The sequence below is a fragment of the Scyliorhinus torazame genome, chromosome 2 (assembly GCF_047496885.1).
Source record: "Scyliorhinus torazame isolate Kashiwa2021f chromosome 2, sScyTor2.1, whole genome shotgun sequence".
Taxonomy (NCBI): Eukaryota; Metazoa; Chordata; class Chondrichthyes; order Carcharhiniformes; family Scyliorhinidae; genus Scyliorhinus; species Scyliorhinus torazame.
This window is the reverse complement of record NC_092708.1, coordinates 42,796,050-42,821,998: the sequence shown is the minus strand read 5'-3', so window position 1 is coordinate 42,821,998 and position 25,949 is coordinate 42,796,050. Positions and strand designations below refer to the sequence as shown.

Sequence of the window (25,949 nt, the reverse complement as noted above, 5' to 3'; positions counted from 1 at the left end):
GAGAGAGAGAGAGAGAGAGAGAGAGAGAGAGAGAAAACACAAAGATCCCCAAAAGGAGAAGAAACATGGGGTACCTGGCCCTCCCAAAGCTACAATACTACCACTGGGCAGCCACTGCAGGAAGGGTGAGGTGATGGGTGACATAACCGGAAATGAAATGGGTGAGGATGGAGGAGAGCTCCTGGACAGGAACGACTCTCCGGGCCCTCACCATGGCAACGCTCCCACCAGCCAAACACTCACCAAGCCCAGTGGTGGGAGCCAGAATCCAAACCTGGAACCAAATGAGACAGCACTTCGTCTTAACCAAAATGTCTACTATGGCCCCATCTGTAGCAACCACAGGTTCACGTCAGCCATGTTGGACGCCACCTTTAGGAGGTGGAGCCAGACAGGGGGACGCTGATTGTTGGGGACATCTACACAGAGGACAGGTTAACGGCCTTAGAGGAATTGACAGAAAACCTACAACGACCCATTGGGAAGTAACTGCGACACCTACAGGTAAAGAACTTCCTCCGCAAGGGGACGACATCATACCCACAGACTCGAGACACACAATGTTTGAGGAACTACTGGGCATGGGCAACCGGGAGGGGGAACTGCGGGGACCTGTACAGACAACTATTATAAAGGACACGTTGCCCACTGAACGAAACATGGGAAAAGTGAGAGGGAGAGGTTGGGGACTCTGGAGCAAAGCAGTGAACAGGCCCACTGCAGCTCCACATGCGCAAGGTTAAGCATCATGCAATTGAAAGTGGTGCACAGAGGGCACCTGGCCAGAACCTGAATGAGCAGGTTCTTCCCGGCGGTGGAGGACAAATGGGAACGGTGCCAGGGAGGTCCGGCCAACCACACCCACATGTTCTGGGCATGCCCCAGATCCTTCAGGTTTTGGACAGCCTTCTTCGAGGCAATGTCCAAGGTTGTGGGGTGAGGGTAGAGCCAAGCCTGAAAGTGGCAGTCTTTGGGGTATCAAACCAGCCAGAACTATTTATGGGGAAGGGGGCCGGCTCCCTTGCCTTTGCCTCCCTAATCGCCCGCCGAAGAATCCTGCTCGGCTAGCAATTAGCAGCACCCACCGGAAGCTGCAGACAGGCTGGCCAACCAGTCGGAATTTCTCCACCCGGAGAAAATCAAATTTGCCATCCAATGGTCAGAGGAGGGCTTCTACAAAATGTGAAGGCCATTTGCCAACTTATTCCAGGACCTGTATGAAGCCAACAGCCAATAGAGCAAAGGGAGGGGAGTGCCACACAGGAGCCAACAAGACACCAGGAGATACATGGATACATAGAAGATAGGAGCTGGAGGAGGCCTTTTGGCTCTTCAAGCCTGCTCTGCCATTTATCAGCCATTTATCACGATCATGGATGATCATCCAACTCAAGAGCCTAATCCAACTTTCTCCCCATAACCTTTGATCCCATTCTCCCCAAGTGCTATATCTAGCTGCCTCTTGAATATATTCAATGTTTCAGCATCAACTACTTCCTGTGGGAATGAATTTCTTTGTGTGAAGAAATGTCACCTCATCTCTGTCCGAAATGGTTTACCCTGAATCCTCAGAGTGTGACCCCTGGTTCTGGATACACCCATCATTGGTAACATCTTCCCTGCATCTACCCTGTCTACTCCTGTTAGAATTTTATAAGTCTCTATGAGATCCCCCCCCTCATTCTTCTGAACTCCAGCGAGAACATTGCTAACCTAGTCACTCTCTCCTCATATGACAGTCCCGCCACCCCTGGAATCAGTCTGGTAAATCTTCGCTGCACTCCCCCAAGTGCAAGAACATCCTTCTTCAGAAAAGGAGACCAAAACTGCACACAATAATCTAGGTGTGGTCTCACCAAGGCCCTGTATAATTGCAGCAACACATCCCTGCTTCTGTACTCAAAACCTCTCGCAATGAAGGCCAACATACCATTAGCCTACTTTTTTTTAATAAATGTTTTTACTTGGGTTTTTGAACAAGGTATATTTACCGTTATGTACACAGAATAAGATATGACTAGGGAAAGAGTAGGACCAGTCAAGGATAGGGATGGGAAATTGTGTGTGGAGTCTGAAGAGATAGGCGAGATACTAAATGAATATTTTTCGTCAGTATTCACTCAGGAAAAAGATAATGTTGTGGAGGAGAATGCTGAGCCCCAGGCTAATAGAATAGATGGCATTGAGGTACGTAGGGAAGGGGTGTTGGCAATTCTGGACAGGCTGAAAACAGATAAGTCCCCGGGACCTGATGGGATTTATCCTAAGATTCTCTGGGAGGCCAGGGAAGAGATTGCTGGACCTTTGGCTTTGATTTTTATGTCATCATTGGCTACAGGAATAGTGCCAGAGGACTGGAGGACAGCAAATGTGGTCCCTTTGTTCAAAAAGGGGAGCAGAGACAACCCCGGCAACTATAGACCGGTGAGCCTCACGTCTGTAGTGGGTAAAGTCTTGGAGGGGATTATAAGAGACAAGATTTATAATCATCTAGATAGGAATAATATGATCAGGGATAGTCAGCATGGCTTTGTGAAGGGTAGGTCATGCCTCACAAACCTAATTGAGTTCTTTGAGAAGGTGACTGAACAGGTAGATGAGGGTAGAGCAGTTGATGTGGTGTATATGGATTTCAGCAAAGCGTTTGATAAGGTTCCCCACGGTAGGCTATTGCAGAAAATACGGAGGCTGGGGATTGAGGGTGATTTAGAGATGTGGATCAGAAATTGGCTAGCTGAAAGAAGACAGAGGGTGGTGGTTGATGGGAAATGTTCATAATGGAGTACAGTCACAAGTGGAGTACCACAATGATCTGTTCTGGGGCCGTTGCTGTTTGTCATTTTTATCAATGACCTAGAGGAAGGCGCAGAAGGGTGGGTGAGTAAATTTGCAGACGAGGGTGGTGTTGTCGATAGTGTGGAAGGAAGTAGCAGGTTACAGAGGGATATAGATAAGCTGCAGAGCTGGGCTGAGAGGTGGCAAATGGAGTTTAATGTAGAGAAGTGTGAGGTGATTCACTTTGGAAGGAATAACAGGAATGCGGAATATTTGGCTAATGGTAAAGTTCTTGAAAGTGTGGATGAGCAGAGGGATCTAGGTGTCCATGTACATAGATCCCTGAAAGTTGCCACCCAGGTTGATAGGGTTGTGAAGAAGGCCTATGGAGTGTTGGCCTTTATTGGTAGAGGGATTGAGTTCCGGAGTCGGGAGGTCATGTTGCAGCTGTACAGAACTCTGGTACGGCCGCATTTGGAGTATTGCGTACAGTTCTGGTCACCGCATTATAGGAAGGACGTGGAGGCTTTGGAGCGGGTGCAGAGGAGATTTACCAGGATGTTGCCTGGTATGGAGGGAAAATCTTATGAGGAAAGGCTGATGGACTTGAGGTTGTTTTCGTTGGAGAGAAGAAGGTTAAGAGGAGACTTAATAGAGGCATACAAAATGATCAGGGGGTTGGATTGGGTGGACAGTGAGAGCCTTCTCCCGCGGATGGAAATGACTGGCACGAGGGGACATAACTTTAAACTGAGGGGTAATAGATATAGGACAGAGGTCAGAGGTAGGTTCTTTACGCAAAGAGTAGTGAGGCCGTGGAATGCCCTACCTGCTACAGTAGTGAACTCGCCAACATTGAGGGCATTTAAAAGTTTATTGGATAAACATATGGATGATAATGGCATAGTGTAGGTTAGATGGCTTTTGTTTCGGTGCAACATCGTGGGCCGAAGGGCCTGTACTGCGCTGTATTGTTCTATGTTCTATGTTCTATATATATAAGAGAAGGGCACACACAAACATACCAAAAAAATTAAAAAATAATAAAAAATAAAATAAAGTAACTGGTAAGATATTATGCACCAGCTCAACAGCAGCAACTCTGTACAATTGGCAATAATATTTACAACACATAAGTAGGCATCTGTTTGTGTGTGTGTGGTGGGGGGGGGGGGGGAGGGGGGGAGGGGGGGGGGGCATCATCCCCTCTCATGGTCTATCTCTCCCTCTCATGTCTTGGCTACTTTCCCCTGATTCTTGGCTACCTGGCTATTCTTCTGCTTGTTTGTTGGCCACAAACAGGTCTCGGAACAATTGGGTGAATGGCTCCCACGTTCTGTGGAAGCCGTCGTCTGACCCTCGCATGGCGAGTTTGATTTTCTCCATTTGGATAGATACTGAGAGATCGGACAGCCAGTCTGCAGCTTTGGGTGGTGCTGCTGACTTCCAGCCAAACAGGATTCTACAGCGGGCGATCAGGGAGGCAATGAAATGAAAATGAAATGAAATGAAAATCGCTTATTGTCACAAGTAGGCTTCAAATGAAGTTACTGTGAGAAGCCCCTGGTCACCACATTCCGGCACCTGTTCGGGGAGGCTGGTACGGGAATTGAACCGTGCTGCTGACCTGCCTTGGTATGCTTTAAAAGCCAGCGATTTAGCCCGTGCTAAACCAGCTCCTTGGCACAAGGGGCCTCCTTGGCACCGTTCACATCTATCCTCCACCTCTGGGAAGAACCTACTCATATGGGTTCTTGTTAAGTGGGCTCTATGTACCACTTTTAGTTGCGTCAGGTTGAGCCTTGCGCACGTGGAGGTGGAGTTGACCCTATGCAGTGCTTCGCTCCAGAGTTCCCACCCTATTTTAATCCCCAGGTCCTCCTCCCATTTCTTTCTTGTTGCGTCCAGTACAGTGTCGGCCCTTTCTACCAGTCGGTCATACATGTCACTGCAGTTTCTGTTATCTAGTTTACTTGCGACCAGTAACTCTTCCAGTAATGTCTGTCGTGGCGGTTGTGGGTACGTCCTTGTCTCCTTTCGTACGATGTTTTTGAGTTGCAGGTACCTTAGCTCGTTCCCCCTGGCTAGTTGGAATTTCTCTGTCAGTTCGTTCAGTGTTGCCATTAACCTTCTTTCACGCCTGCTGCACCTGCATGCTTACCTTCAGCGACTGGTGCACAAGGACACCCAGGTCCTGCTGCACACTCCCCTCTCCCAATTTACAACCATTCAGGTAGTAATTTACCTTCCTGTTTTTGCTTCCAAAGTGATTAACCTCACACTTATCCAAATTATACTGCATCTGCCATTGATTTGCCCACTCGCCCAACCTGTCCAGATCATGATGTAGGATCTCTGCATCATCGTCACAGTTCACCCTCCCACCCAACTTGGTATAATCTGTAAACTTTGAAATGTTACATTTTGTTCCCTCATCAAATCATTCATATATATTGTGAATAGCTGGGGTCCCAGCTCCGATCCCTGTGGCACCCCACTATTACTGCCTGCCAATTTGAAAAGGACCCATTAATTCCTAATGTTATGGGCGAGGCGTTTTCAGAACCCCAAAATGTATCATGGAGTTCAACCAACCTCCCCCTTTAATGGATTGTTGCTTTTGAAGCACGCGGCTTGTTCCCCAGGTATTACAATTATGGACACGTGGTTTTTAACACAAAACAATGTTTATTCTATGAACTCAACTTAACCTTTTAAATAAACAGTGGATCCCTTAACACCCCTTACTTCAAAGATAACCCTGAAAATATTACAACACTAAGTAATCCTTCAGTTATCCTTTTCAACTTCCATGAGACTTAACACCTTTAAACAGAAACACATCAGGTTAAAGGCTTTACTATTATGAGTTTAAATCACCCAAATGATCCCGAGATAGTCTTCATGGCAGAGATCACAGCAGATCCAGCTCACTGCAAAACACAGACACACACCCAAGCTCTTTTTCAAACTGAAACTTCAAACTGGCTGAACTGAGCTCAGCTCCACCCACTCTCTGACATCACTGTTTTCTTAAAGGTACATTGCTTAAACATCCATTTCTTAAAGGTACTCTCACATGATACTAATCTTTGTTTTATCTCTGCGAACCAGGTTTCTATCCACCTTGATACACTTCTTCCAATCCCATACGCTTTAATCTTGCACAACAATCTCTTATGCAGGACTTTCTCAAACGCCTTCTGAAAGTCCAAATATACCACATCGACTGGCTCCCCCTTGTCAATTGTACTGGTTACATCTTCAAAGAATTCCAACAGATTTATCCAGCATTATTTGCTCTTCATAAATCCATGCTGACTCTCACTGATCCTGCCACTGCTTTCTAAATATTCTGCTATAAAGTCTTTGATAATGATTCAAGAATTTTCCCCACTATCGCTGTTAGGCTTACTGGTCTATAATTCCCTGTTTTCTCTCAACCTCCCTTTTTGAATATTGGAGTGACGTGAGCTACCCTCCAATCTGCAGGGACTGTTCCAGAGTCTATAGAATCCTGGAAGATGACCACCAATACATCCACTATTTCCAGAGCCACTTCCTTAAGCACTCTGGGATGCAGATTCTCAGGCCCTGGGGATTTATCCACCTTCAATCCCATCAATTTTCCCAGCACCATTTCACTACTAATAATTGATCACCCTCAGTTCCTCCATCTCACTAAACCTTTCATTCTCCAACATTTCTGGTATCTGATTTGTGTCCTATTTTGTGAAGAAAAACCAAAGTACGTATTCAATTGCTCAGCCATTTATCTGTCCCTTATTATGTATTCCCCTGTTTCTGTCTGTAGGGGGCCTACATTTGTCTTTACCAATCTCTTTTTCTTTGCATATCTATAGAAACTCTTAGTGTCAATCTTTATGTTCCCTGCAAGCTTACGTTCGGACTGTATTTTCCCCTTCTTAATCAATCCCTTGGTCCTTCTTTGCTGAATTCTAAACTGCTCCCAATCCTCAGACCTATTATTTTTCTTGGCCAATCTGCATGCTTCTTCCTTGGATTGAATACTATTTCTTATTTCCTTTGTAAGCCATGGATTGGTCCTCTTACCCATTTTGCTTTTGTGCCAGACAGGAATGAACAGTTATTGCAGTTCCCCCAAGCATTCCTTGAATGTCTGCCATTGCCTATCCACTATCATCCCTTTAAGTAACTCTTCCCAATCTATCAAGGCCAACTCACACCTCATATCTTCATAGTTTCCATTATTGAGATTCAGCACCCTCGTCGCCGAATCAACTACTTCACTCTCCATCTTGATCAAAAATTCTATCACGTTATGGTCGCTCATCTCCAAGGTGTCTCGTACAGCCAGATTGGCAATGATTCCCTTCTCATTACCCAGTCTAAGATGCCCTGTTCTCTAGTTGGTTCCTCCACATATTGGTCAAGAAAACCACCCCTATACACTCCAGGAATTCCTCCTCTACGGCATTGTGGCTAATTTAATTTACCCAATCTATGGGAAGATTAAAATCATCCATGACAGGTAGAGGGGGGAGGTGAGGGAGGGGGGGGGAGCCAGGGACAGTAGGAAGGTTTGGGAATGGCCAGAATAAACAACAGGGGGACAAGGACAAGGCCACAAAAACAGGGCCCTCCACCAGAGACAAAGGGCTCCAGGGAAGAATTAGGGCTGGCCAAGGCCGAGCCACCCGGTACGGGAAGGGACACCACCCCCCACCCCCCCAATCTCCCGGGGGGAAATGCCAACACCAACCAGCAACCACAGACCAACAAAACTAGCTACGGGACCTAAAGAGCGGCGAGGACAGGCACAAGCAAAGAAAACGAAATAGAACACAACCGTAAAGAAACACCTAAGGAGTGGGGGAGGAGGGGGTGGAGGGACCAATCGACAGAGGGGAAGGGGGGGGAAGAGCTATATATATGTAAATATATGTCAATCACTTCTCGTAAAATATGCATTCCAATAAGATGTATTAAAATAACAAAAAGGGGGGAAGGGGAGAGTAATAAGGTAGGGTTATGGGGGATTAATTCCAATGTTGAGCCATTGTAAATTCTAACTGATCCACATACTTTTGTTTATTGTGCAGTGTATAAAATTATAAACTTTTTTCTTTACTCATTGATGGGATGTGGGCGTCGCTGGCTGGGTCAGCATTTATTAACCATCCATGTCGGCACTTAAGAGTCATCCACATTGCTGTGGGTCTGGAGTCACGTGTAGGCCAGACCAGGTAAGGATGACAGATTTCCTTCCCTAATGGACATTAGTGAACCAGATGGGTTTTTACGACAATCGAGAATGGTCACCTTTTAGACTTTTAATTGCAGATTTTTATTGAATTCAAATTTCACCATCTGCCGTGGCAGGATTCGAACCCAAGTTCCCAGAGCATGACTCTGGGTCTCTGGGTTACTAGTCCAGCGGTAATTCCATTACACCACATCCACCCCAAACTTCAATAAAAACACTTTCAAAAACAAAATACTGTACACAATACTCCAGATGTGGTCTCACTCTGTACAACTGAAACTTGACATTTTGTAATCAATCGCCTCAACACCAAGGGGGCACCATGGTGATGCAGTTGGTAGCACTGCTGCCTCACAGGCCTGGGACCCGGGTAGAATTCGGGCCTCAGGTCACTATCTGTGTGGAGTTTGCACGTTCTCCCCGTGTCTGCGTGGGTTTCCTCCGGGTGCTCCGGTTTCCTCCCACAGTCCAAAGATGTGCAGGTTGGGTGAAATGGCCATGCTAAATTGCTCCTTAGTGTCCGGGGTATAGCAGAGGCATGGCCTCTTTTAGAGTGTCGGTGCAGACTCAATGAGTCAAATGGCCTTCTTCTGCACTGTAGGGATTCTAAAAAACAATAACATTTTATTAGCTTTCCCAATTACTTGTTGTACCTGTTCACTAGCCTTTTTTGATTTGCGCACTAGGAGAGCTCTGCCATCTTTCACCACTTAGAAAATAAGCTTCTTTTTTATTCTTCCCACCAGTTAGGACATTTCACATTTGCCCACATTATCATCCATTTGCCAGATTTTTGCCCACTCATTTAACCTATCTATGTCCCTTTGTAGTCTCCTTACGGCCTCTTCACAATTGACTTTCTCCTTAATCTTTATTGTCACAAGTAGACTTACATTAACATTAACACTGCAATGAAGTCACTGTGAAAATCCCCTAGTCGCCACACTCCGGCGCCTGTTCGGGTACACAGAGGGAGAATTCAGAATGTCCAATTCACCTTACAAGCACATCTTTCGGGACTAATGGGAGGAAACTGGAGCACCCGGAGGAAACCCACGCAGACACAGGGAGAGCATGTAGACTCTGCACAGACAGTGACCCAACTGGGGATCGAACCTGAGACCCTGGCGCTATAAAGCAACAGTGCTAACCACTGCGTGATGAGTGATGTGCCACAGGGATCAGTACTGGGGCCTCAACATTTTATAATTTATATAGGGCAGCACGGTAGCATTGTGGATAGCACAATTGCTTCACTGCTCCAGGGCCCCAGGTTCAATTCCGGCTTGGGTCACTGTCTGTGTGGGGTCTGCACATGCTCCCTGTGTGTGCGTGGGTTTCCTCCGGGTGCTCCGGTTTCCTCACACAGTCCAAAGATGTGCAGGTTAGGTGGATTGGCCGTGATAAATTGCCCTTAGTGTCCAAAATTGCCCTTAGTATTGGGTGGGGTTACTGGGTTATGGGGATAGGGTGGAGGTGTTGACCTTGGGCAGGGTGCTCTTTCCAAGAGCCGGTGCAGACTCGATGGGCCGAACGGCCTCCTTCTGCACTGTAAATTCTATGATGATATAAATGACTTTGATGAAGGTACTGAAGGTATGGCTTCTAAATCTGCTGACAACACAATTCTCCCTCTGTGTACCCAAACAGGCACCGGAGTGTGGCGACTAGGCGATTTTTGCAGTAACTTCATTGCAGTGTTAATGTAAACCTACTTGTGACACTAATAAAGATTATTATTACATCATGCCAACCAGAAAAAGAACCATCTATGCCTACTCTCTTTTTTCGGTTAACTAGGCAATATTCTATCCATGCCAATACGTTACCCACTACACCATGTGGTTTTAGGGGCTGGTTTAGCACAGTGGGCTAAACAGCTAGCTTGTAATGCAGAACAAGGCAGTAGCGCGGGTTCAATTCCCGTGCCGGCCTCCCAGAACAGGCGTCGGAATGTGGCGACTAGGGGCTTTTCACAATAACTTCATTGAAGCCTACTTGTGACAATAAGCGATTATTATTATTATTGTCCGCAATAACCTTATCAAATGCCTTCAGGTGATCTAAGTACAGCACATTCACCGGTTCCCCTTTAGCGACAGCACATGTGACTCATTGAAAGAACTCAAATATATTGTTTAAACATGATTTCCCTTTCACAAAACTATGTCGACACTACCTGATTGCCTTGACTTTTTCCAAGTGCCCTGCTATAACATCTTTAATAATGGTTTCTCGCATTGCCCTATGACAGGTAATAGGCTAACTGACCTGTAGTTTCCTGCTTTCCTCCTTTTTTAATAAAGGAGTTGCATTTGCTATCTTCCAATCTAATGGAACCTTCCCCGAGTCTAAGGAATTTTGAAAAATCAAAACCGATGCATCAACAATCTCATTGGCCACCATTTTCAAGACCTTAGGGTGAAGTCCATCTGGATCCGACAATTTTTACCGGCAGCATGGTAGCATAGTGGTTAGCACAATTGCTTCACAGCTCCAGGGTCCCAGGTTCGATTCCCGGCTGGGTCACTGTCTGTGCGGAGTCTGCACGTTCTCCCCGTGTCTGTGTGGGTTTTCTCCCACAGTCCAAAGATGTGCGGGTTAGGTGGATTGGCCATGGAAGAGTTGCCCTTAGTGTCCAAAAAAGGTTAAGTGGGGGTTCCTGGGTTACAGGGATAGGGTAGATACGTGGACTTGAGTAGGGTGCTCTTTGTAAAGGCCGATGCATACTCGATGGGCCGAATGGCCTCCTTCTGCACTGTAGATTCTATGATTCTAATTTGTCAGCCTCCGACCCAACAATTTACTCAATGGCACTTGGTTCAAGGTCAATTAATGAAGACAACAAATGTTGGCCTTGTCAGCAATACTCACATCTCATAAAAGAATAAAATTCACTGGCCCACCAAGACCCCAGCATGGCAGCCAGGAAGCACACGCATATTTCAATCAGAAATCACCTGAAGACATTTGATAAGGTGCCACACCAAAGGTTATTGTGGATAATAAAACCAATCAGGATCGGGAGAACAGGTCCCACCGCCAGAACCTACGGATTGTCGGGCAACCTCGGGGCTTAGAGGGCAGGAACCGGACGGAGCATGTCGCGTAGATGCTCGGAAAGCTGGCCAGTGGGGAATGTTTTCCCAAACCCCCAGAGGTAAACTGGGTGTGCAGGTCGCTCCGGCAAAGGCCCAAAGCAGGAGAATCACCACGGGGCACCATAGTAAAACTCCACAAATTCCAGGATAAAGAGCGGATCCTGAACTGGGTGAGAAGCGCGCAGTCCTGGAGGTGGGAGGGACGTACAATCAGCATCTATCAGGACATGGGGGCCAACCTAGCCAAGCACCGGTCTAAGGTTAATGGGGCCAAGGTGGCTTTATTCAAAAACAGAGTGCTGTTCGAAATGAACCATCCAGAGAGACTTTGCGTAACATACAACAAAAAGGAACTGGATTTCAACACGCCTGATAGAACATCGAACATAGAACAGTACAGCACAGAACGGGCCCTTTGGCCCTCGATGTTGTGCCGAGCATTGTCCGAAACCAAGATCAAGCTATCCCACTCCCTATCATTCTGGTGTGCTCCATGTGCCTATCCAATAACCGCTTGAAAGTTCCTAAAGTGTCCGGCTCCACTATCACAGCAGGCAGTCCATTCCACACCCTAACCACTCTCTGAGTAAAGAACCTATCTCGGACATCCCTCCTATATATCCCACCCTGAACCTTATAGTTGTGTCCCCTTGCAACAGCTACATCCACCCGAGGAAATAGTCTCTGAACGTCCACTCTATCTATCCCCCTCATCATCTTATAAACCTCCATTAAGTCACCTCTCATCCTCCTCCACTCCAAAGAGAAAAGCCCTAGCTCCCTCAACCTTTCCTCATAAGACCTATCCTGCAAACCAGGCAGCATCCTGGTAAATCTCCTTTGCACCCTTTCCAATGCTTCCACATCCTTCCTACAGTGATCAGAACTGCACAATACTCCAAATGTGGTCTCACCAAGGTCATGTACAGTTACAGCATAACCCCGCGGCTCTTAAACTCAAGCCCCCTGTTAATAAACGCTAACACACTATAGGCCTTTTTCACGGCTCTATCCACTTGAGTGGCAACCTTCAGAGATCTGTGGCCATGAACCCCAAGATCTCTCTGTTCCTCCACATTTGATGATGCAAATAAGTTCATCCAGAAAAACGGGCTGGGAAGACAGCAATAGTGGACACAGAGGAACCATTATCTATAATTTCTCGTTCTCTGGACTGAACACTTGCACGTCCTGGCAGAATAATCATCTGGAATATCAGGGGACTCAACGGCCCAGTGAAAAGATCCAGAATCTTCGCCCATCTAAAAAACCTGAGGGTTGACACAGTCTGTCTCCAAGAGGCACACCTGAGGGAGAAGGACTGACTGAGGGTAAGAATAATAATCTTTATTTTTGTCACAAGTAAGCGTACATTAACATTCAATGAAGTTACTATGAAAATCCCCTAGTCACCACATTCCGGCATCTGTTTGGATACACTGAGGGAGAATTCAGAATGTCCAATTCACCTAACAAGCACTTCTTTCGGGACTTGTGGGAGGAAACCAGAGCACCCGGAGGAAACCCATGCAGACGCGAGGAGAATGTGCAGACTCCGCACAGATAGTGAGCCAAGCCGCCGGTGACAGCGATGTGCTGAGCAGATACATATCAGGTGGCTCTCCTCCCAACTAGAACCAAAAGAGCTAATTTGCAGAGATGTTTGGCTCAATCAGCCAACATAAACAAACCCCAAGACGAAGGCTAACAGTGGGAAAAAGGATGCCGGTGAACTGTAACTCAAAGAGCCGAGAGGGCAGGAATGGCGGAAAAGGGCAAGACCAACGAGCAGACGGAATGGCGGAACCACGAGGCAACCTGGAAGCCCCGGCTGCCCAAGAACGGGGTAGGCCGGCGACCCGAGCGGAGGCACCGAAGCAGACGACAACCCCAACCGCAACCTCTCCCTCCCCACCCAGGGATGAGTGGAAGAGCTTCTTTAGAAAGGAACTGACCGCCACGATGGAAACGATCAAAACAGAGTTCCAGGTTGCAGGGAAGGAGGTGGTGACGGAGGCGATGGCCTCCCTCCAGCACACGACAGAGGGCTTAGGGAAGAAAGTGGAGGCCCAGGAGAGAACGATCCTGGACCTCGAAAAGGTCTCGTCGGACCAGAGCGACAGGATCATAGCTCTGGAGGCAGAGGTGAAAAGGTTGGTGGCGGCCCAAGGAAACATGAAAGGGAAGGTCGCGGGCCAAGAGAACATGTCTCAACCGCAAAATATCCGGATTGTGGGTCTGCCGGAGGACATTGAGGGCAGGGACCCAACGAACCATATCGCCCAAATGCTGGGAAATTTAGGTGGGAGAGACAGCTTCCCCAACCGCCCAGAACAGGACAGGGCCCACAGATCCCTCCGGCCGAAGCCCAAACCAGGGGAGCAGCCGAGAGCGATTATCACTAAGCTGCTCCGGTATCAGGACCGGGAAAAGATCCTGAGGAGGGCCCGGCAGATGAAGTCAAGCGCATGGGAAGGACATAGAATCCGGGTCTACCAGGACATTGGGGCGGACCTTGCTAAGAAGAGGGCCAAATTCAATCAGCGAAATCGGTGCTCTACAAAAGTGAGGTGCGATTTGGCATGCTGTTCCCGGCCAGACTCTGGGTCACATACCAGGGATAAGAACATGCCTTTAACACCCCGGCAGAGGCCAACAAATTTGTAAGAGCCAACGACTTGGACAGAGAACAGGCTCGGCAGCGGTGAAGAGGCACTGGAGAAGGACGGCAATGGGAGAGAAAAGCAGAGACCAGAGGCTATATTATAGACAATGTGTTTGCGTGGGACTGTTCTGCCTCGTTTCGAACTAAAGGTCAGGCTACAGAGAGGAGAGAGCGGTGAAGGGGCAATGAAGGGAATGTAGGTAGGCAGACAACTCAGACACAAGGCTGAGCCAGCCCGGGGAGGAGAGCCACCGTACTAGCAGGGAGCGATAGCACGGGAAGACAGGCAGTAAGGGGCGCCGCGGCACACCTCTCAGGGGAGAGAGTATCTGACCAAGGGGGTGGGGTGGGCGCAGCGAAAGGGAGGGGGAATAAGGGGGGGAGAGGGGGAGTGGACAGGCGTGTGCACAGAACAGCTGATGGACAGAGGGAGGAAGAAGGGTAGGCAGCAAAATACGCGTTGGCTTTGGCAGGCAAGGAGCAGGCTGAGTAACCAAGATGACGCTCAGCCACTTTAGAGGATCCCTAAACAAAGGGGGCCCCGTAGTGCAGGGGCACACCCACGTGGCATACACACAGTTGGCGGCCATGTTGGGTGCCCCCTGGACAAAGGGAAACCCCGGAGCGCAGGGGCCTGCCCTCATGGTGAGAGCGCCGACCGTGGCCATTTTGGACAGCCCCCTAAAAAAGGTCTCATGGGAGTGTCCCTTTAAGAAAGGTTTTTGGCTTATCACATGGCTTCAGTGATGTCATTTTGTGGTTGGAGATGAGCTGCGGCTGTGAGTTTTGTTTTACTTTCGCTTTCAGTTTGTGGCTGCTGTGGACTCAGACAGAGAAAAGAAGTGTTTTGGCCCATCTCTCTATTTTCATTTTAAAGAGTTGTTCCAGAAAAGAAAACATTGATTATAGCTACCTGTTTTGGTGACTTAAAAAAATATAGTTTGCTTTCTGGAAAGGATTAAACCTGCTGGTGAGAGGGGGTCAGAATCTCAGGGAAAGCCAGTCTTATTCAAGTGAGAATGCAGAGTGCTGGGCCACGCCCTTGAAAAGGGGTTTTTGGTTCATGGGATTGTGTTTCTGAATTGGAACAGTTAAGGGTGAATTCATTCAGTGTTATACAAAGAACAACAAAGAACAAAGAAATGTACAGCACAGGAACAGGCCCTTCGGCCCTCCAAGCCCGTGCCGACCATACTGCCCGACTAAACTACAATCTTCTACACTTCCTGGGTCCGTATCCTTCTATTCCCATCCTATTCATATATTTGTCAAGATGCCCCTTAAATGTCCCTATCGTCCCTGCTTCCACTACCTCCTCCGGTAGCGAGTTCCAGGCACCCACTACCCTCTGCGTAAAAAACTTGCCTCGTACATCTACTCTAAACCTTGCCCCTCTCACCTTAAACCTATGCCCCCTAGTAATTGACCCCTCTACCCTGGGGAAAAGCCTCTGACTATCCACTCTGTCTATGCCCCTCATAATTTTGTATACCTCTATCAGGTCGCCCCTCAACCTCCTTCGTTCCAGTGAGAACAAACCAAGTTTATTCAATCGCTCCTCATAGCTTATGCCCTCCATACCAGGCAACATTCTGGTAAATCTCTTCTGCACCCTCTCTAAAGCCTCCACATCCTTCTGGTAGTGTGGCGACCAGAATTGAACACTATACTCCAAGTGTGGCCTAACTAAGGTTCTATACAGCTGCAACATGACTTGCCAATTCTTATACTCAATGCCCCGGCCAATGAAGGCAAGCATGCCGTATGCCTTCTTGACTACCTTCTCCACCTGTGTTGCCCCTTTCAATGACCTGTGGACCTGTACTCCTAGATTATTCCTAGATACATAGATTATTGTAGCTGTGGGGTGTCTTTATGTTTGCAATGGATAAAAACTCTTGCTATTTGGTTACATATATATATCAGTTCTTATAATAAGGCTTATTTTGATTAAAGTGTCCAGGAAGACTGTTGAATCACACCTGAGGGGAAGGCACTTGTGCTCATCCTAGCCAAATTCAACATAAAGGTTGTAGGTCGGGTGGACTTCATGATATACTTTGGAGCTTCTAAACCCTGGCCCAGAACAAATTGGGGGCTTGTGGGATAAAAGTCTATCTTTCATGATTGTGGTTGGCTTAATGAACTTAAAGGCAGTGAGGGATAAGCATATTAGTGTTTACTTTTCAGGTGTTGTATTCAGGTTTAAATAGGGACTGTTTTGTGGACAATGCTCTTTCAGAGGCTCAGACATTTTTGAGGGTGGAGAAGGTCATGCCCAGTATCTTACAAACGGAGACTAAAAACGGCTTTTAGATTTGGCCAAAGCATTATGGTTATATATACTGCCTGACAATGTGCAGAAAGAAGGGGTAATTGCTGTGGTAGCTGCGCATTTAAAATTGCCTGAGACACAGTCAGAATCACTGGAAATGGCAAGAATTAAAATACAGATAAAGCAGCTTGAGCATGAAAAAGAATTAAAGCTGCTTGAATTCAAAATGAGGGAAAAAGAAAGAATAGCCCGAATAGAACAAAAAGAAAAGGAAAGAGAGGAAAGGGAAAAAGAAAGAACAGCCCTTGCAGAACAAAAAGCGAGAGAAAGGGAGGCACAGGTCAGGGAAAAAGAAAGAGAGAGGAAAAAGAAAAAGAGAGAGATTTTGAACTTCAGAAACTGGCCAAAGTAGAGTCTGAGGATAGTGATGAGGATAGTGAGAAAGAGCAACAGCATCATCAGAGAATCAGAGAATTTACAGTGCAGAAGGAGGGCACTCAGCCCATCTAGTCTGCACCGGCCCCCGGAAAGAGCACCTCACCCAAGCCCACGCCGCCACCCTATCCCCGTAACCCACTAACCCCACTTAACCTCTTTTGGACACTAAGGGCAATTTATCATGGCCAATCCACCTAACCTGCATATCTTTGGACTGTGGGAGGAAACCGGAGCACCCGGAGGAAACCCACGCATACACGGGGAGAGCTTGCAGACTCCACACAGACAGTGACCAAATCCGGGAATCGGACCTGGGACCTTGGAGCTATGAAGCAACTGTGCTAACCACTGTGCTACTGTAATGCCCTGATAGTCAAAGGTTTGGTGGCGATCTATTTAAATATGTCCAAGCATTGCCAAGGTTTCATGAGAAGGATGTAGAAGCCTTTTTCATTTCATTTGAGAAGGTAGCTAAACAAATGAAATGGCCACAGGACATGTGGGTATTACTGTTTCTAACAAAGTTGGTAGGTCGAGGGAGTGAAGTGTTTGCATCTCTATCAGAGGAGGTATCTGGGACGTATGAGGAGGTGAAAAAAAAATGTAGGTGCATATGAACTAGTGCCTGAAGCCTACAGACAAAGGTTTAGAAATTTAAAGAAAGAACCTGGTCAAACATACGTAGTAGGATCAAACAGAGTAATTTTGATAGGTGGATAAGGGCTTTGAAAATAGATCAAACGTATCAAGCTCTCAGAGAAATTATACTTTTGGAGGAGTTTAAAAGTTCAATTCCTGATGTAGGGGCAACTCATGTGGAAGAGCAGAGGGTTAAAACTGCGAGATTAGCAGCAGAAATAGCAGATGATTATGAACTAGTTCAGAAATCAAAGCTTGGTTTCTGACATCAGTTTCAGCCTGTGAGGGATAGAAACTGGGGAAAAGAGAAATACTCAAGTGGTAACGGCAAAGGGCATCTAATGGGAGATAATAAGGATCGTGCACCTCAGATTAAAAAGGAAACCCAGGAGGGTGGAAGAGAGCTGAAAAGGTTCAGATGTTTTTACTGTAATAAACTAGGCCATGTAAAGTTAGTATTGGGGGTTGAAGAAAGGGAGTGGGAAGACTGATGTTGTAAAACAGGATAAGCCAGTGGGGTTTGTTGAAGTGATAAAGGAAAGCCCAATTGAAGCAAAGGAGGTGCAAAAGAATGTGCAGCCTGATCAGGAGGTGATTGATAAGAAGGTGCCAAATCTCTTTAAAGAATTTACTCGTGTGGGCAAAGTTTACTCATGTGTAGCAGGAGTAGGTAAAGAAGTCACAATTTTAAGAGCTAATCTTTGATGGTAAGAGATGGGGAGTTATGTAGTTTGAGAGGAATATTGCCAGAAAAGGTGGTAATATCTGGAACTCAGGGTGAGAAGAGTAGCATTCCATTATATAAGGTCTGGTTGGAGAGTCCAGTGAAGAGTGGTGATAGGAGTAATAGAGAAACTATCTTTAACAAGAATACAGTTTATCTTGGGTAATGATATGGCTGGATCATAGGTGGGAGTGGTGCCTACTGTGATTGATAAGCCAGTGGAAAATCAAAAAACTGAATTGGGAAGCACGGTAGCATAGTGGTTAACACTATGGCTTCACAGCTCCAGGGTTCCAGGTTCGATTCCCGGCTTGGGTCACTGTCTGTGCGGAGTCTGCAGGTTCTCCCCGTGTCTGTGAGGGTTTCCTCTGGGTGGCCAGGTTTCCTCCCACAGTCCAACGATGTGCAGGTTAGGTGGATTGGCCATGATAAATTGCCCTTCGTGTCCAAAAAGGTTGGGTGGGGTTACTGAGTTACGGGGATAGGTTGGAAGTGTGGGTTTAGGTGGGGTGCTCTTTCCAGAGGCCAGTGCAGATTCAATGGGCCTTGTGGCCTCCTTCTGCACTGTGAATTCTATGTGAATTCTATGATTCCATGAATTGTTGAAGGATGAATATCCTGGGATTTTTCCTGATTGTGTAGTAACAAGGTCGCAAAGTCACAGGTTAAGACAAGAGGAGAAATCAAAGAGTGAAGATGAAGTTGAAGTTCAATTATCAGAAACGATTTTTGATCAGATGGTTGGAAAAGAACAAGAACAGGTGGAGGATGAGGCGGATATTTTTAGTTCAGGGAGGTTGGCAGAGTTACAACAGAAAGATATAAAAATAAAATGGATATATCAGAAAGCATACACGGAAGAGGAATCTGAGTGTATACCAGAATGTTATTACCTTAAAAATTATATCTTAATGAGAAAATGGAGACCTTTACATACGGAGTCGAATGAAAAGTGGGCAGACGTTCATCAAGTGGTATTGCCAGTAGGGTACAGAAAGGAGGTATTGCGAGTAGCACATGAGGTACCAGTAGGAGGTCATTTGGGAGTAAGAAAAACTCAAGCCAAAATACAAAAACATTTTTATTGACCTGGACTACATAAAGATGTAGTTAAATTTTGTTGATCATGTCACACATGCCAAGTGATAGGGAAACCTCAAGCGGTGATAAAACCAGCGCCCTTAATACCCATTCCAGCATTTGAGGAACCTTTTACAAAGGTCTTAATTGATTGTACAGGACCGCTTCCTAAATGAAAAGTGGGAATCAATATCTTTTGACTATAATGGATGTGTCTACCAGGTTTCTAGAAGCCATCCCAGTCCGCAATATTACAGCTAAAAAGATTGTGAAGGAGTTACTTAAATTTTTTACTAGATATGAGCTACCCACAGAAATACAATTGGATCAAGGATCAAGTTTTACCTCAATGTTATTCAAGAATGTTATGGATAGCTCAGAAGTAAAACAATTTAAATTAATTGTGTACCATCCAGAATCGCAGCGAGCGTTAGAACAATGGCATCAGACGTTAAAGACAATGTTATGGGGTTATTGTCAAGATTATCCAGAGGATTGGGATAAAGGAATTCCATTCGTATTGTTTGCAATTATGGGTGCACCTCAGTAATGAGTATTAATACTCATTAATATATTTATATACTGAATAATAATGAGTCAACCAAATTCAGTCCTTTTGAACTAATTTTTGGTCATGAGGACCACTTCAATTGATTAAGGAGAAATTGGTGAGTGAGCAGTCTGAAACTACATTATTGGATTACGTGTCAAATTTTAGGGAATGATCAAATAGAGCAGGTGAATTGGCGAGACAACATTTAAAAGTTGCACAGCATGTGATAAAACAGGGAGCGATCAGAAAGCAAAAGTTTGTAGTTTTGCTAATGGAGATTAAGTTTTAATATTTTTACCTGTAGTCGGTGAACCGTTAAATGTAAGGTTTTGTGGACGTTATCAGGTTGAAAGGAGATTGAGTGAGGTGAATTATTTGGTAAGAATACCAGAGAGAAGGAAAACTCACAGAGTCTGTCATGTGAATATGCTTCAAAAGTATTTTGAAAGGGAAGGAGAGCAAAAGGTTTTAGTGATTCTAACTCCAAGTGAAGAACCAAATCCAGATGACTCTGAATTTGACATTCCTCAAATTAAATTGGATAACGAGGATGTTCTTACAAATTGGGACAAATTATTGAGTTACCTTCCAGAGAAAAAAACGAACTGACCTGAAAGACTTATTGATATCACATGGGCAAGTTAGTGGAAATAAGTTGGGAAGTACTAAAACGGTTATACATGATGTAGATGTGGGAAATGCTGTTCCAATTAAATAACATCCATATAGACTTAACCCTCTAAAATTGGCACAGGTTCAAAAATAAATTGAAAGTACGCTTAAAAATGGCGTAACTGAAGTGGGTTTCAGCTAATGGAGCTTACCCATAGTAACGATATTGAAACCGGACGGTACCCAACGATTGTGTGTGGCCTACAGAAAGGTTAATGCAGTTACAAGAAGACTCTTGTCCTATCCCACGCTGGGAGGATTGCATTGAGAAGGTGGGACGTTCAGCTTTTATCTCCAAACTGGATTTTCTTAAAGGTTACTGGCAGGTACCTTTATCCGAATGAGTGAAGGAGATTTCAGCTTTTGTGACTCCAGATGGTATATACCAATTCAAAGTTATGCCCTTTGGCATGAAAAACGCCCCAGCCACATTTCATTGGTTAACTAACAAAGTAATTTCAGGATTACCCAATTGTGTGGTGTACATAGACGATCTGATGATTTTTATTCAGACATTGCAAGAACATTTGAAGCATCTGATGGCCAAGTCGCGTTCCTTGGCCATGAATTGGAAATGGACAAATGGTCCAACGGGATGTGAAAACAAATGTTATTGGGGAGTTACCAATACCCTCGACCTGAAGGGGATAATGAGATTTCTTGGCATGATTCGGTTTTACCGTAAATCTGTGCCAAATGTTAGCAGCGTGGTTGCTCCACTGACAGACTTGCTGAAGAAGCAAATTTCAGTGGACGGCGACTGTCAACAGGCATTTGATGGCCTGAACGCTGTGTTAACCACTGCCCCTGTGTTGGCTACCCGAAATTACACAAAACCATTCAAGGTGGCTATCGATGCGAGTGATATGGGCGTAGGTGCTGTGCTCTTGCAGGAAGACGACAAAGGAATAGAGCGGCCTATTGGGTATTTTTCCAAAAAATTAAATTATCACCAGAGGAAGTATGCAACAATTGAAAAGGAGACTTTGAGCTTGGTGCTGGCTTTGCAACCTTTTAACAATTCGTCTGAAACAATTATATATACTGATCGTAATCCATTGACATTTTTGGAGAGATTCAGGAATAAAAGTGCCAGACTGTTTCGAAGGAATTTATTATTACAGCCATTTCATTTTAAAATGACACATGTGGCAGGATGAGAAAACGTGAAAGCCGGTGCTTTGTCACGAATGTGATGAAGAGAAACAGGTTCGATGGTGGATGACAAAGAATTAAAATGGACTGTATTATTGGAAACGTGTGCCTGTTTTAAAGTTTTAAAATGTAAGTTTATCCTCAAGTGTGAGGAATGGGCAAGTGAAAAGGTGAAATATGAAACCGCCTTTGAAGTTGATGGTTTTTTTTTCTTGGGGGGAGGTCTTATCTCAGGGGCCAGTTTAGCACAGTGGGCTAAAAAGCTGGCTTGTAAAGGAGACCAAGGCCAGCAGCGCGGGTTCAATTACCGTACCAGCCTTCCCGAACAGGCGCCGGAATGTGGCGACTAGGGGCTTTCACAGTAACTTCATTTGAAGCCTACTTGTGACTCTAAGCGATTTTCATTCATTTTTCAGATGGGCTGACTGGCCTCCTTCAGCACTGTAGTGATCCTATGATTCTAAATGACAAAAGGCCTAAAACTGAATTGGTGAAACCATCAATGGAAAAGTGACAATAGAGTAACAGCTGCACGAACTAAGGACAGACATAGAGATACAAAGCACCCGCTCATTCGGACCATTGGGTTGACTTCTCATACAGAATGAAACAGTTTTTAAATTTATCCATGTAAAGTTTACATACTGTGTATCAATTTGCCTCAGTCTGGAACACTCAGACTAGAACAGTCTGGAACAATCACTGGGTCAGAAGGTTGTGATTTCAAGTCATGGTCCAGGTCTTGACTGTATAATCCAGGTTAAAGCTGGAGAATGCTGCCTTGCCAGAGCTCCTACCCTTTCAATGTAATGTTAAACCAAGGCTCTCAGATATGAAAAAAGAGCAAGAAACCCTCCCCATGTGCTACCCAACATTGCTTCCTCAGCCAAGCCGCCACAAATAACAGGTCATTCACCTCATTGCTATTTGGGGAGCATTGTTCTGTGCAAAATGGCAACTGCCTCTCACCTATGTAACAGTGGCTGCGGTACATTTTCTGTCAGACCTCCAAGGTATCTCTGAGAGATCTGATACGATGCTATATAGGTTCATGTTCATTAAAATAAACGAAGATGATCATTTTCAGCAATTATTATGGGAGAAGATTTGCACACGATATAGCAAAACCGTAAACATATTTCTGAAGACATTTTCCTGTGGGGAGGTTCTAAGTTGTGCGTGCATATGTTTAGGTAAATTTCACACCATAAATTTTTCTAGTTTGTAATCCACTTCCGTTTTATGCTCGGCACTGAAGTGTCATTTTCCCTACCTGGCCAGCAGCAAGGAATCACAATGGAAGAGATAACAGATCGAACAGGGGACAAGTGGAAAATTTACATTGCACATATGGTCGATTTTAATAGAGACACATTCTTATCCTGGAACATTACAGTCACAGTGTGTTGTTTTTGTAGAATCTCATTTTGGAGTGTTCCTTTCTATTACAATTTTTGTACTCATTTCAAAAGCAATCCACTCTCTTGAAATATCATCCACTCTCCCAGTTCTGTACCTTCTGCGTTTGGTAATGATATCCAACCAATCAGGCGGAGCAGAGACTTAAAACAAATCACCACAGCCCCCTTGTGTTCCCCACAACCACCGCCTCATCCCGCCACCCCCCCCCCCCCTCCCTCCCGCCCCCAAACCACAACCTTTGGGAGTTACAAACTTTATTCCAGCAAGGAAAGGAAGTCACATTCCAAAATCCTTAGACCTTCCTGCAAGGTTATAATAATGCTATTAGTGATGACACTAATGGATTATGCTAATTAGATCCAATTTATATTATAATAGCTTTTTCATATTTAAATAAAAAGCTGTAATGGGAAAAATATAACGTGCTGATAAAGTTAATATATCTCCCTATCAAAAATATATAAATTGTGCCGTATGTAATTGAGGCAAAATAGGCTACCAAAATAGGCACAATGAATCATAGAATCCCAACAGTGCAGAAGGGGACCATTCGGCCCATCGAGTCTAAGAAGAGCAGCCTACCCAGGCCCACTCCCCTGCAACCCCGCACATTGACCATGGCCAATCCACCAAACCCGCAGATCTTTGGACTGTGGGAGGAAACCGGAGCACCCGGAGGAACCCCACGCACACACGGGAAGAAGGTGCAAACTCCACCTCCAAGGCTGCAATTGAACCCAGGTCCCTGGCGCTGTGAGGCAGCAGTGCTAAGCCCTGTACCACCATGCCACCCTCGTCATTATTAATCAATGGGACCAAATGTTTAGGAAACGCTGTAATGAATCTGCCAATTGATGAAATCCACATTGGCAGGGTGTGTGGAAAAAAATCAGTCTTTGGTTGAGGAGTCCTACCTGTCGGAGAATGAAACTGGTCGAAGTTGTGTCGGAGGATGTGCTGCCATCAGAACGTTTCAACCTGCTCCTCCTCCTGTTCACCCGGCTCAGCTTCCCGAATATTGAGGGAGGGAGAGAGGGAGGAATGAATAGGGGTCTCGGTTAGGATGTCTTGACAAAACCTCACAAAATTGCTACAGACAAGAGGGTCTGAGTTTCTAATGGTTGGGGGGGGGGGGGGGGGGGGGAGAATGGCAAAGTTTAAATAACAAAACTTTTGTTTTTAATTTTTGCAGCGAGTGTGGAATTCGGTGACCCTAGAAACAAAAGTCAAGTGAGGCAAAATGCGAATGTGACTTTCTGTGAATATGTCAACATTGCTCTGACCGGTTGAAAATCTCCTTTAATCCCTGACAATGGAATGTGAATGACAAATTGGTATTCATGAGAATAGATAAAGACAACATTCCCCCCCCCCCCCCCCCCCCCAGTCAGTGATAAGCTCTAAAGTATCCTCTTACCTGGATGATGGGCGGCTGTAATCCATCGCCGGGTATTTCTTTGGTAAATAAAGGTCCAACTCCGGACATTTTAACATATATCATTAGCTCTGGAGCTGGCGAGGGGAGAGGGGGCTGGAGCGGCTCTCAGTTCCACCTGGGAGGCGACGAGCCATTGACTGGCTGACGGCTCGCCCCCCTCGGCATGTCCACAGGGGCGTGGAGGGGCATCGGAACCCTCAAAGCGGCCAGCCCCCCACCCGCCGTCCTCTGCTGGATCCTTCCCCACCCCCCTACCGAGCAGACCGTGTCCCGACTCCAGCAGCGGCAGTCACCTCCATCCAGCCCCCCTCTGTCAGTGAGGGGGGGGGGGGGGGGGGGGCGGGGAAGTTGGCTGCTTCCAGCCCACAGTCACACACACAGAAAACGTAGGAGAGAGAAGTACATTTGCTCGGAATGGAGGAGGGAGGGAGTGGGGAGTGGAGGAGGGGGGAAATGAGGAAGGGGTGGGGGAAATGAGGAAGTGGTGCGGGGGATGTTGGTCAATAAATGCACAGAAAGCGGGTTGTGACAAATGACCTTCTGCAACCGGCCTCATCTGTGTGGAGATGTGCCTGGTGTCTCAATGCAGTTTGCAGAATCAGGGCTGTTCACCTTCAAAGACCCCAAAGGAGAGCCAATTGCAATCCTTTGATTTTTTATTTTTTTTGCTGCTTTCTTTTTGAAAAGGCTTCTGTCTGTGGTGCCAATCTCAATAACTGCAGCAAACGCACCGTTTCTGTTTAGTGGGGGGTGCTTGCATTCTTGTTTGAATCTCTAGCTGTCACAAGTGGAATGATGCCCTGATGGTGTGACACGTACAGCACAGTGTCTGCAATTAGAGCAGAAGCTGAGGAGCTCTTGCATTCAAGTATGTAGAGGAAGTCTGTTAAAAAAAAGTACCAACCAGCCCTTTGTGGTAAACACCACTAGTAACACATTGCATGATTGGAGATAGGTGGGTAACTGTAAGAGGGACTGGGAAAAAGCAGTCAGTGCAGGGATCCCCTGTGGTCGTTCCCCTGAGAAACAAGTATACCGCTTTGGATACTTGTGGGGGGGGGGACTTACCAGGGGTAAGCCATGGGGTACGGGCCTCTGGCACGGAGTCTGTCCCTGTTGCTCAGAAGGGAAGGGGGGAGAGCATTAGTAATTGGGGACTCTATAGTCAGGGGCACAGATAGGAGATTTTGTGGGAGCGTGAGAGACTCACGTTTGGTATGTTGCCTCCCAGGTGCAAGGGTACGTGATGTCTCGGATCGTGTTTTCCGGGTCCTTAAGGGGGAGGGGGAGCAGCCCCAAGTCGTGGTCCACATTGGCACTAACGACATAGGTAGGAAAGGGGACAAGGATGTCAGGCAGGCTTTCAGGGAGCTAGGGTGGAAGCTCAGAACTAGAACAAACAGAGTTGTTATCTCTGGGTTGTTGCCCGTGCCACGTGATAGTGAGATGAGGAATAGGGAGAGAGAGCATTTAAACACGTGGCTACAGGGATGGTGCAGGCGGGAGGGATTCAGATTTTTGGATAACTGGGGCTCTTTCTGGGGAAGGTGGGACCTCTACAGACAGGATGGTCTACATCTGAACCTGAGGGGCACAAATATCCTGGGGGGGAGATTTGTTAGTGCTCTTTGGGGGGGTTTAAACTAATGCAGCAGGGGCATGGGAACCTGGATTGTAGTTTTAGGGTAAGGGAGAATGAGAGTATAGAGGTCAGGAGCACAGATTTGACGTCGCAGGAGGGGGCCAGTGTTCAGGTAGGTGGTT

General features: G+C 46.2%; 1 protein-coding gene across 4 annotated transcripts in view; it reads right to left on the bottom strand.

Annotated features, from left to right (window-relative positions):
• The window catches only part of cacnb4a (calcium channel, voltage-dependent, beta 4a subunit), a 552,528-nt gene extending 528,167 nt beyond the window's left edge, over positions 1–24,361 (bottom strand). For 2 of the 4 annotated variants that reach the window (XR_011933885.1, XM_072470673.1), the window contains exons 1-2: positions 24,165–24,360; positions 23,662–23,754 (exon numbers count right to left, since the gene is read on the bottom strand). Coding sequence is in view for 3 of the 4 variants with exons in the window: in XM_072470673.1 (XP_072326774.1) it covers positions 23,662–23,754; positions 24,165–24,248 (177 nt within the window). In the remaining variant the exon portion in view is untranslated. Of the gene's footprint in view, positions 1–23,661; positions 23,755–24,164 lie in introns of all 4 variants that reach the window. The other 2 variants (XM_072470710.1, XM_072470685.1) reach the window with 2 other exon arrangements.
• Between the last annotated feature and the right edge of the window lie 1,588 nt (positions 24,362–25,949).